Here is a 12,032-nt window from a genome sequence, read left to right on the forward strand (position 1 = left end):
CAAATTCCTTTATCCCTCCCTTGCTAGCTAGCTTTTGTGGTCACTGCTTCAATAGGTCAGTAGGGAAGTCAAGTGTTTTCCATGCCTGAGAGTACGTTTGAGACAAGGACTGGAGCCTGCAGCAAGAGGGGAGACTGCCAGGGAAGCAAGGCAGAAGGCACAGCCAAATCGTTCACAGCCCCAGTTTTGGCCCTGGTAATTGTACATGGCATGCAAACAAAACTGAGCTAAGACTAGTAAAGAGCCAGACAGGACTAGGTTACAGACCACTTAAGACTATTCAGAAAGTAATTTTAGACATCCCTATCACTGAAAATGGATACATGTTACTGACTGCATCTTATTGCCAGCCCAGCCTCACCTTGCGAGGTGTAACATGTACAACTTCTGCGAGACTGAATACCACGTGCCAACAGCATCCCTGCCTTAGGTTCACTCCTGAATCAACGATTCACTACAAGTTCACATCAAGAATAACCATTCCCCCTCCTAAAGATTAAGATGGTCTCCCAACATTCACTTTTGCCTAAAAATAAAATAAAAATCTAACTGATGCAATGAGCAGCCTCACAACTTTAATATTAGGATTCATATCAGTGATTTGAACCAGTGTGCCAGTTACACTAAACTGTGAAGCTGAGAGACAAAACTATAAAGGTAGTAAAGAAAATGTACAGAAATCAAGAAGAAATACAGGATTTTCCCCATGGGAGCATGCATCCTCATACATTTTTATCTTTGTGAGAAAGCTCAGTACAGCTCCGAGTCACTCATTAAAGTTATACCACCCCTAAACACGTGTTGCAAGCATTACTCATGCATCTTTGTCCTAAAAGTCAGCGAAAGCTGTAACAGCAGTAGACACCATCACTGTTAAAAGGATACATTCTGTCATGGCCACAACATCAAGTTTGCTAACGTCGGGTGAGCCAGGGCAACACTTCTTGAACTCTTTCCGCAAGTCAAAAAAGGAGTAGAAGCATTCAGGCAGTAAGATATTCTGTAAAAGGACAAAGTAACTACTGTCAGCTAGGGTAAGTTCAATCTACTTTGTCTTTAGATACCAAACTTGCTAACAATTTCCTTATAATGGGTAGGAACCACAATCAGCCTTTGCTACAGAGAAACTCACATAGCTCTTCTTAGCCAGGTAAGTATGTTTAGAAACTTTTTTGCTTAAGCAGCTTCCTCTCTACATGGTTTAAAAAAAGAAATGTGCTTTTTCACTACTAGAGAAACATTTGCTATTATTACCAGTGCCTCAAATCCAAAATATATGTAGCAGAGCAAATGCTTGCTATTGCAACATTTATCATCAATTCTTGATTCCAATTTTAACTGTAAAAAGCCAGAGGGCACTCAGTCCAGTTTATAGAGCCAAGCAAATTTTGCAAGACTAGCAGAAGACGTTTTGGTTTATAGACAAGGCTGAGTTTTCAGAGAATAGTCACACTTCAAATATTTATTCCCTTAAAAAAAACCAACCACCACCACCCAACTGTGTGCAGATGAGGGCTTGATATGGTGCAGAAGTTGTCAGTCTATGCATGGTAACTGCTTTAATTGCAGCATATGAAGCCAGGAACAAGTTATGCAGCCCACTGGAAGTCAATAAAACCCTTTTCGCCCCACCACTGCATCTACCACATGCTTTTATTTTTTTTGAGGGTGGGAAGGAGAAGACACAGAGAAGACTTGGGGGAAGCTGTTTAAATCAACACGAACCCCTACTCCTTCAGTTAGCTCTTCACCCCAGAGCTTCCCCACAGACACAATACTTCATATTCCACTTGGCTGTTTGTTGCCTGCAATGCCTCTGTAGACCAAAAGTAAGGGCTTTCTGTGATTTAACAACTAGTTAGCATCTTGGCATTATAACAGAATGACAGGATATGTGAAAGCACATTTGGGGAGCCCAAAGAAAGAAGTTTAGGCTCTAAAACAAGTTCTGCTTTGAGAACATTACAGCTTATCTTAGCATATAGACAGGTGCATTAGGCAAACGATACTCTTTAAAAGACAAACTTATGAAAATGCAGTTGTGCTTGCCAAGATTTCCTGCTCTAGTTTTAGCATGGCTATTTTTCTTCCTCGATGAGGGATCAAGTTCTGTACTTCACTGACATTCAGTTGGAACAGTTGATGCCAATTCATTCTCTGAATACCGTGAGCTGCTAGACTGGTTCAGACTGGGCATCTTAAAAGAAATAAATATATTCTCAAGAGCCTAGTGATTTCTGCCTATCTGGATTTTAGTGATCCCACACCCCAACCTCAGGGTTAGGGTATTCACCAAAGAACTATTACAGGTCTCATAAGCATCTGGTTTACTTAATCTATTGGCAGCACTGAGCAGATTTCAAATGAATAATTCTTAACAAAACAGCAACAGAAGATTTTGATGAAGATTTGATTCCTATCAGTGACACTATGATGATGTAGAAAAAGGACACCTATCCCCAACACCAAACAAACTTAAATAATCGTAGGAGTCGTCCCTTCTTTTATCCACATAATTTAACTGCATGGAAAGATCAACTGTATAAAATGCATACCTATTACAAATGAGAAGAATGTCTGTTAAAAACCTGTTTGCACATTTTCTCACATTACACTGTAAGACATGTATATAAGGACTGCCCCTTCACTATGAATCATGCTCACTGTTTCTCTTTTAAACCTTCAAAGGTATAAACACTTAGAGCACCAACAAGTATTAAACCCAAACTCATCCAATATCAATTTTGTAACAGCACAGACTTGCAGCAGTGCCCCATCAAAGATGAAGCAGCAAATTGATGGGCACAGAGATCAGTTGAAAGGAAAGGAGCATAACAGCTCAGTTACAGAGCAATGCATGTTCATAGCAAACCACAAAACAAGATGTTAATATTGAAGCAGTTATTTCAGGACTAGGGACTCAGCATATTGCTGCAACCCTATCACTAATGAAAAATAGGCAGGACCTCATAACACTGTTAGCGATTTGGCAACTCCGAAGTTAGAGAAAACTCTAGACTGTGGGACTAGTCATCACTCATAGCCTGCCTCAAACTACTGTTCAGCTCCTTACAAATAGGAGCACCGCCCTCGGAGCGTCAACTGAATACACAAAGATTGAAAGTTGAATGTAGAATTCAACTAAAGGTGAATGTAGAATTTCAAAAGACAGTTTATGATTAAGGTGGTTAACTATTTGGCAACACTTCCAAATTCCCACTTGTTAACCCATTGTAGCTCCTACAGCTGTAGGAGCTATGAGTACTCTGTCAATGCATTGCTCCTTTCTCAAACACTTAAGAAAATCTTTCTTCTGATTTAACTTTAAAAGGCATCTCAGGGCTACAGAAGCACAGGGCATTGTCTATGCCTTCCACATGGACAGGCTCTTTAGCGTGGTAAGCTTATTAACATATGAGTGATGTTTGTACTATGGTTGTGTGGAGGCACCCTCATACTGAAGAGAAGTTGATCAGTTTTGCAAGAAATATAAAGCACACTAAGAGTCAAACTTAAGCTACAACTACATACCTTTTTGGAAGCTTCAGGGTGCAGAACCTGCCTAATGTGCAACTGTCCATCAGTACAGAAACAGAAGGAAGTACCTACACCAATGTTCAGCTCATTGCTCACGGACTGATTAAACTGAAAGCAGGAACAACAAAAGACATACATGTAAAAGATCAGGGTGGCTGCGCTAGGCAGTGTCATCAGTTGGTAACATGTTATTCCTGGGCAACAGGAATACGGAGCTGGAACTCCTTTTTGTATGAGCCTAGTCCTTCACTTCTGCAGATTTGTTTCTTACTAGCTAAGCACATGATAACTTTCATGATAATTATCTTTACAAGGAAATTGCCCCTTTTCCCCCTTCTAATGAGATGTGGCCACACAGACAGTCCACATCACGGAAAAAAAAAAATCCTTTTCCAGGAGCATTTGCAAGACGGCGTAAAGCTGGTTACAAAGAGCTGAGGGAGTATCGGGGCAGAAGAGCCTTTCAGGCAGGGCACTCAAGCATGCTGGAAAGGAGACAGGCTTTCAGCCCTACCCCCAATGAGAATCATGCACACCTCCCTGTTTATCTAGGGGCCTTCAGTCCTCTCTCCTTCCCAGGACTGATGGCCCACTACCCAGCCTTTTCAGGGGACACCTAAACTTGGCCTCTTCCAACACTGATTGGGGCTCACCCTCAGCTGAGACTCAGGGTCCAGCATGGCAGGAGACCAGGGTAGGGGGATGCCTAACCCTAACCTTCCTCCCTTGGGGTTCAGTCCCTCCCAAGGTGAATGAGCAGAAGGCAAGGGAGAAATCCCCACAAAGCCCAGCACAGACCAGGCTGCCTGGCCCACACATGTCTGCGGTGCCCCTGTGCCAGGCTCCACTGCCCCAATGGTGGTGGTGGTGGAGGGGATAAACGGATGATAACACTGCCTCTACCTCACTGGGGAGCCCCCAAGGGAGACCAGCACTCAGCAGCTCGCTATGGGGTGTCACCTGTCTCAATGCCTGCTCCAGCGGTGGAGCCAGTGCCAGGCTCTCCACATCCACCTGGGTGATCTCCTGGCACTCAGCTGTCAGCTCCAGGTGGTCAGGCCGGACCAGCATGTCATGCAGGTGCCCCAGCTCCAGAGAAAGCAGAGGAGGGGTGAGTCAGCTCCCCGGGTTGGAAGTCCCCACCTGCAGCACCAGCCCCTGCCCTCCACCAGAACGTGCTCCAGCCTGGGGCACCCACCGCCAGCCCAGCACTGGGGCTGCCCTGCCTGTACCCAGCATGGCAGGGGCCAAGGGGAGCAGCAGGTCAGGGTGCTCCCCCCTCGGGGGAAAATACCTCCTTACTCCTCAGGTCAGCCACTTTCCACAGGAGCTGGAGCAGCTCTCGCTCATCCGAGCCCAGCCTTGCCCCGTTGGTGCCCGCCGTGGTCACGAAGAGGATCACCAGGTAGTCGGGAGACGCTGTCATGGTGCCACCGGGCCAGTGGAAAGGATAAAAAAGGGGGGGAAGAGGAAAAAAAGGGAAAGAAAGGGGAGGGGAAGGGGGAAGAGAAGAGGCCAGAAACTTTCCCTGCCCGAGGTGCTTCCAAGCGAGACCCAAGCGGCAGAGCGCCCACCTGCAGCCTCACTCCCCGAGGACCTGGCGCGGGGGAGGCGCACGGCTGCCCCCGTTCCCACCCCGCTGTTTCCCGGGGCGGGCGGCGGCCGCTCCCACGCCGGCTGCACCCCTGGGAGGCGCGCAATGGCTGCGGGCTTTTCTGCGCGGGGCCGCGGCCCTACCTGCCCACCCCCGCCCCACGTGGTGCAGGTAGCACACACCTGGCGCCGCCCGCCCATTGGCCCTGCCGAGCGGCGACGTGGCAAGCGCGGGGGGGTGGGCGGTTGGCGGAGTCGGGGTCCGTGATTGCGGGCGGGGTGCGGGGGGGGGGGGGCAGCGGCGGACGAGCTGTCCGGAGCCGCTCCGGGCCTCCGAGGAGCCCCAACGTGCACCGACGGGGGCCCGGACCCTGCCGGGCTGCGCCTCCCGCCGTCGGGGCGCGCTACCCGGGAAGGTGCGACTCCTCACCGACGGGACGGCGGAGAGGAGCGGGCCCGGGCGGGACCGCCCGCTCCTGCCGGGACATGTCACGGGCGGGGAGGGAGGGAGGGCGGGGAGGGTAGGTCGGCCCTGCGTCCGCGGGCGGGCGGGCGGGCGGGCGGCCAGCAGCCCCGTCCGCCTGGACGGAAGAGGAGGGAAGATGGCCACACCGCCCGCAGCCGCCCCGGCGGGTCTCCGCCCTCGGCGCGGGGCGAGCGCGGCCGTCGGGGGCCGCCGGGGCCGGGCCGGGCCGTGCGGTGCCAGGGAGCACCGTGGCGGTGCGCGGGCCGGATGCCGGCGGGAGCACCTCCTGCCGAGGGAGCCGAGCGGGCTCGGGACGGCGGAGCCTTTTCCTCTGTCGCGCTCAAGGCAGCGGCGTGGCAGCCGCCGTACCGCCCTGGCACGGCGGGTCCAGGCGTGCGTTAAGAGCTGGCTGGTTTGGCTGTCACAGCCTTCCCTCGATGAACGGTGGTGCTTTTGGTCCTTGTGACAACAGCCTCTCTTCAGGTGATCTTTTATTAAGGCATACGCACTTGGTTTGGCAGGAAGGGAGAGGATGTGTTTCACAAGCGCTGGGGGTTCTGTCAGCCGCTGACCAGTCCACGTAGTGCCCGGGCAGCCTTGTCCTGCCCTGGTGCAGCGCGGGTCTCCTTCAGGGACTGCCACCAAATTCCTGCTTGATAGTTCATGTGCTTCAATAGACAGCCTTTGCACGACGGAGGGTGGCTGGAGTAATTTTCTCCCTTTTTGGTACAAGATTTCAAAAATGGCATTCACCGATAGCAGATACTGCAATTTGAGGGGTAAAGATGGCAAATTAATTCCTCCAGTTTTTAAAAGCGGTAGCTAAAATTGGCCACGTGAACCTGGCATCAGGAAACACCCGAGCTAATCGTGCCCCTTTTGTCAGAGAGTTAGAGCACCTGGTTTTCTTTGTGCATTTGTCTTCTGACTTTCTGATGCATTGAGTAAATCATACGTGAAGCGGAGCACTGGGGTGTGTGTCCTCAGCGGCGGTTGCAGCTGATCTGTACTCAGCATCTGAGGAGCGGGGTTGGTCCTCACACAGGGAATTAGTTTTGTGACCTTTGCCTAGCCTGGAGCGGAGGGATTCGATGGTATAGAGGATTTCTTTGCACAGTTTCCCTTTCAGGTCTTAGTTTGGTGCAACTTCTTCTTCAAAAAAAACTGTATACTTTAGCAAAAAAGTCCAGAAGTACATTTCTGAAATGACTTCACATTGGAGCATGCCAGATAGCTAATGCTTGCTTGGTTGGCTGGTTGTCTTTCAGTGAAACTTCATCATCCATTCTAGACGGTTTCCTTCCCAATGTCTGCTTGGCTTTTGAGATGCAGCCCTTGTCTTTGTCAGAACGGTTTTTGGATGGGTACCTGTTCCTTTACTGGTGATCTGTTGTGTTCTGGCTTACACATTTCTTTTTTTCTTCCCTCTTATGCCTTATTGTCTCGTCCTATCTTGTCTCTTTCCATCTAGGAGCATCAGACTCCCCGGCTTATTGCTACAGCAGGCTGCCATTATGTATGGTAACCCCTCTCATAAGTTAAGCTGTACCCTAAAAGTATTTTTAATTCCTATTACGCCTTTTGGGTTCTTGATTAATCCGTGTTTGATTTATTTATTTATTTTGGAAGCTGCTTGCCACTAATTGCTACTGTAGTGCCATTACCTTTTATTTTTCTCTTTCTTGGGTAACACATTCCCTAAAATGTCTGTTTTCCAGTCACAGTTCCCATTCCACCCTCCTTTTTTCATGCCTGCACTGTCTGGTCTGACAACACGCACCAGTTGTTCAGGTTCCTGTGTTGTGTTGCCCAGGCTCCTGGCGTTTGTGTACTCCCATTCCAGTTGCTTCTCCCTGGCCGTTCGTTATCCCCGGGCCTGGTTAAGCATAGTCTTTGCATGAAGCGTCACCTTCCACATGACACCAGTGTTGTTACCTACAGGAACGTACTAGGCCGCTTTGGGGCACGACGACCTCTCAAGGCTCCTCCCAGCACCTTGTTGCTGTATTTCTCTCCTCTGATATTCCTTCTGCTTCCTGCCGGCTGTCCGGCTGTCTAATTTCCAGCCCCTTTGCTAATCTCAGCGTAACTGTTTCTCTGTCCTTTTTGTATTAGTTCTGGTTTCCCACCATGCGTCCTTTTGTGCCACTTTCTGTTTCAGGACATTTCTGAAACTACTCACACCTTCCTTCGTGCCAAGGAGCTGGTCTTAACAGCACCCCCTGACCACGGCAAGAGACCTATGTGCCCTCTTATTTATTTCCCCCATGTTCCTGAAGCTTCCTTCTCTCACCATCGACCCCGTTCTTCCCAGTTTATTTTGAACAAAGCGGTGACTTTGCACATCTCACTGTTTCCAGGTTTTTCCTGCGAGTTCTGCATCTCCCACCCTGCTTTTGTCTCCAGGTTTTTCCTGCAAGTTCTGTGTCTCCTACCCTGCTTTATTCCTTTATAGGAGGGTCTTCAATTCACCCCAATACCACCTGCAACTCTGTTATCCTTCCCTGCGCAGACCGTTGTTCCGTGCCAGGTCTCCCACCTGTATCACTCTTCCCCATCAGTGCTCATGTTTTCTTTCAGAATATCAACTTTTTACAACTGGAATGGGAGAATCAGCAGAGCTGCATAATTTTGTTGGAATGTGTTAATGGTTACCACCACCTGTTTTTTAATCTCTCTAATTGCTGCTGCTAACCAAATTCTTTTTTCTCCACTTTCATCAGTCAATAAACAACTCTCTACCGATACCCAAATCGTTCCCTGAAATCGTGCAACTGGGTGTGACATTCAAACACTGCTGCTTTACCTTGCAGCAAAGAAATGCCACTGACTTGTAAGCCCAGCCATGTGCTGAAATCAATTACATTGCATTCAGAGCCAGCTGAATTTAATCCTGCAAAGCTGATTCTTCTCACATTCAGAGCCGTAGCTGTTACCAGCAGCGAGGGAGTCACTGCAGATAAAAACGCAGGGCTGGAATTCCCCTGCCAGTTACTGAAACTACTCGCACTAGCTGACCTGGTTGCAATACTGTTCCAGGCTGTCCCAGGAGAGAAGCCATCTGACTGGGACTGCGATCCTCCGGCACAATGGTACGTGCGACGATGCCCATGTTTGGAGTAGATCTGCAAAGCTACTCTCGCGTACAAGTCTCCAAAGAGCCCATAAACATAACCAAAATAAGCCATGGCAAGTGTCACTAGCAGCTGTAAGGCATTATGCTACTTTAGCAAATACTTATACAGTTTTTTGTTTTTCTACATAAAAAATTTATATTTAACTCCAGGAGTTTAGATCTGTTTATCCATCAGGACGAGAGAGGGTCCCAGCTCGGGGCAAGAATGAGAGCGGGCAAATCTGCCAGCGTGGCCAAGGAGGCCCCTTGATTCTCAAATTCTGAAATGTTTCTGTGAAGGGATTTGCAGTGTTTTAACTACATCTGCTGAAATAGCATGAGGAGGCAGTACCATGTTTTCAGTGGATTCAGAAGCAATTCCAGTCGATGAGTCTCCCTGCACTGCCACAAAACACCTCTTCAAGTGTGCCAATAAAACTGGTTGTGGAACTGTGCGTTGTGGCCCAGCTCCCCAACACGTGGTGCGGGGACAGGAACTTCCTGAACGAGTTTTGCCACTGAAAATCGATGTATTGAACCACAGCCTTGTTCAAACTGATGCAACGTTTTCATGTAAAGTCCAACCTAGAGGACTGCCACTCCTGGTGCAAGTTAAACTCGAGTGCTGAGAGAGCGGCAAGCTTAGCTACCGAAACAAAAAAGGGACTCACCAATTCCTGGTGCGCACACAAAACAGCTGATTTCATTAAGAAGCTGTTCCAGAAACAAGATGCAGATAATAAGGTATAATTATCACCATTAAGGAAAGTGCAGGTATGCGGCTGAGGCTCCAGTCAGCAGTTCAGAGAGGTTACACACCCTTTTCTAGACTTCCTCTAAAGGCACATGGTGCAGTTTTACTGTTACAGACATACAGCTTGTACACAAGACTTGTGTAACCACACACCGCTTGCGTAAGATCAATTCTACATCATTCTCCTGGCCACGGGCTGACTTTGGCTTCATGGCGTCTCTAAAGTGCGTACAACTTGGTTGCTGTTGCAGAAGGGCATTGGATGCTAAATGAGAACATCAGGACCTGCGGAAAGGTTGCCAGGAATTGTTCTACACGTACTTGAGACAAGTGACAATTTCTTACATCTGAAAAGGGTTCGTTTTAAATACGGAAAGGCCGCAAAGGAAATTTCTCAAGCAGGACTGAATTTAGTCAGTGTTGAGCCGGAGCTAAATCTTGTGAAACCGAGCAGAAGGCAGGCTTGGAGCAGCCTGCAGTGGCGCCCAGCCACGGCGATGCACACCGAGCTGCGTCTCTGGAGAGCAGGGGCACCACCCCCCTGCTCACAAGCTCGCCCCGCAGGCACGAGTGCCGCGGCACCGACCCCGCTCCCGCCGCTGACCCGCAGCTCTCCCTCCGCTGTCTCCAGTGGGCAGCCATCGCTGAGGGGAAAGCCCGCCCGGCCTCCCCGCTCTCCTTCCCCGAGCCTTTGCTCTGGTCCAGTACAGCTGGCAGCGCCACGAGTGACCCCGCACCTCTCCCGGGCCGGGGGGCAGCAGGGGCGGCAGGTCTGAGGCCTCGCCCGCCGGGAGCCCCGCACCGCAGACCGCCCCAGCTCTATCTCCCCTCACGGCGCCGAGGACAGCGGGTCCCGCGCGGGAGGGGCAACGGTCGGCGCCCGCCCCGCGCCGCAGCCCCGCCCCGTTGCCTCAGCCCCGCCCCGTTGCCGGGCACGGCGGCGGCCCGGAAGCGGTCGCGCTGCCGCCCGGAAGCCCTTCCCCCTCGGCCGAGCCAAGATGGCGGTGGACACCGCAACCGAGCTGCTGTTTTTAGACACGTTCAAGCACCAGAGCGCGGAGGTAACGCGGCGGGGGCGTTGAGACCGCCGCTCCCCTCCTCTTCCTTCTTCCCGGCTGCTGCCGGCGCCTTCTTGCCCGCGCCGGGGCCTTCCCCGGGCTGCGGGGCGCGGAGCACCGCTGGGGCGAGCGGGGTTGGGGTAGGCCTCGGCGGTGGCCCTCGCCTCGGCGGGTGGCCGGGCAGGAGGGAGCAGCCCCTGGGCAGATGCCCGCTGAGGGGGGATCTCGGCCTCCTCCCCGCCTTGTCCCCGAAGCCTTGCTCGGGCCGCGGCGCCGGACCCCGCGGTGCGCCTCGCCCACTGCTGTCCTGGCAGCCCGGGGTGCCGCTGGCAGAGGGCTGAGGGGAGGGTACGGTGGTAGGAAAAGAGCAAATATTTAGAGGTAACGAGGAGGGGAGCCTAGCGGGAAACAAAGAGGATAAAACTGATTCGAGAAGTACGTAAGGGAGAAGGTCAGGGAGAGGGCCATACCCAGCCACTTGTGAGATACTTAATGCCTTTCTGTAGCTAATGAGCAGGAGAGGTATTTGTGTGTATGTGAGATATTCCCTTAGATTTATGCAGTCTGCATGCATCGTGAACAAAATGAATATTTCAAGCTTGCTCTAGCAGCGGGAGGTTGTGCAAATATTCCACTTTGAGGCTATTGGGATCCTGAGCATCCTTGAAGTTGCTTGTGTTGCAGCAGGTTTGCCCAGGGCTCAGCCCATTGTGCTGTTCAGGGAGAAAGAAGGGGACCATCAGGGGGAAAATGAAAAGTGTAGTGTAACATGAGAAAGATGTTATAGAATCATAGAATATCTCAACTATGTTCATGGTTAGGCATTAGGGAAAGAAAATTAAGTATTTTGAGCTGATGCTGCAATTAAAAACAAATGGGAAGTTATTCTGGAGTCCTTTCTAGCTGCCAGGATCAGAGAGACCCACATGCATTTTTAATTCTACTATTTAAGACAGTACTGGGCAGGAAACGCTAGCCACTGCCATTCCCCTGGGTAGGAAACACTAGCCACTCCTGTTCCCCTCCAGGATAGTATGTTCTCTTATTGAATGTTTTTAATTGTGTATAATGTTTTCTGGCACTTTCATTCTTGCCAGTGACATTTTCCAAACCTGAACCATATTGAATTTTTATTAAAGAAAAACCCAAAATGTATTTTACATGCTGTAGAAAAGCCTTTTTTATGTTATACTAATTCTTCAGCTAAATGGATCATGAGTCTTGCCTTGGAACTTGCAGTTCTTGAAAAGTACTGCTGAGTTTTGTAATAAAATTACTTATTTGGCTTAGTTATGTAGTTTAACATGTGTTGAGCAGTTCTGCTGTAGTTTTTTTTTTAATGTTTTGGAGGGAAAGTGGATTGGATTCACTTGCTATGCTGATGATGTTGATGCGTGGCTGTCAGGGCATAATCCCATATCGTTTAAGCAGGAATTTGTCTTTCTTTGGGCAGTGTTGCTGGGGATATAGCCTCCTCAGCAGCAGCCCTTTCTTCAGGTATCTGAATCT

At 50.0% G+C, this 12,032-nt stretch overlaps 2 protein-coding genes across 4 annotated transcripts in view; one reads left to right on the forward strand and one right to left on the reverse strand.

The window, feature by feature from the left end:
• ESRP1 (epithelial splicing regulatory protein 1) overlaps positions 1–5,206 on the reverse strand; it is a 32,378-nt gene extending 27,172 nt beyond the window's left edge. For all 3 annotated transcript variants that reach the window (XM_050890864.1, XM_050890866.1, XM_050890865.1), the window contains exons 1-4: positions 4,832–5,206; positions 4,498–4,626; positions 3,532–3,645; positions 886–1,000 (exon numbers count right to left, since the gene is read on the reverse strand). In XM_050890864.1, the coding sequence (XP_050746821.1) occupies positions 886–1,000; positions 3,532–3,645; positions 4,498–4,626; positions 4,832–4,963 (490 nt within the window). In that variant the 5' untranslated portion in view covers positions 4,964–5,206. The remainder of the gene's footprint in view (positions 1–885; positions 1,001–3,531; positions 3,646–4,497; positions 4,627–4,831) is intronic.
• A 5,257-nt stretch (positions 5,207–10,463) lies between these two features.
• The window catches only part of VIRMA (vir like m6A methyltransferase associated), a 28,144-nt gene continuing 26,575 nt past the window's right edge, over positions 10,464–12,032 (forward strand). The window contains exon 1 of the mRNA XM_050891010.1: positions 10,464–10,526. Within this exon, the coding sequence (XP_050746967.1) occupies positions 10,464–10,526 (63 nt within the window). The remainder of the gene's footprint in view (positions 10,527–12,032) is intronic.

Source organism: Gymnogyps californianus, chromosome 2 (assembly GCF_018139145.2).
Source record: "Gymnogyps californianus isolate 813 chromosome 2, ASM1813914v2, whole genome shotgun sequence".
Lineage (NCBI taxonomy): Eukaryota > Metazoa > Chordata > Aves > Accipitriformes > Cathartidae > Gymnogyps > Gymnogyps californianus.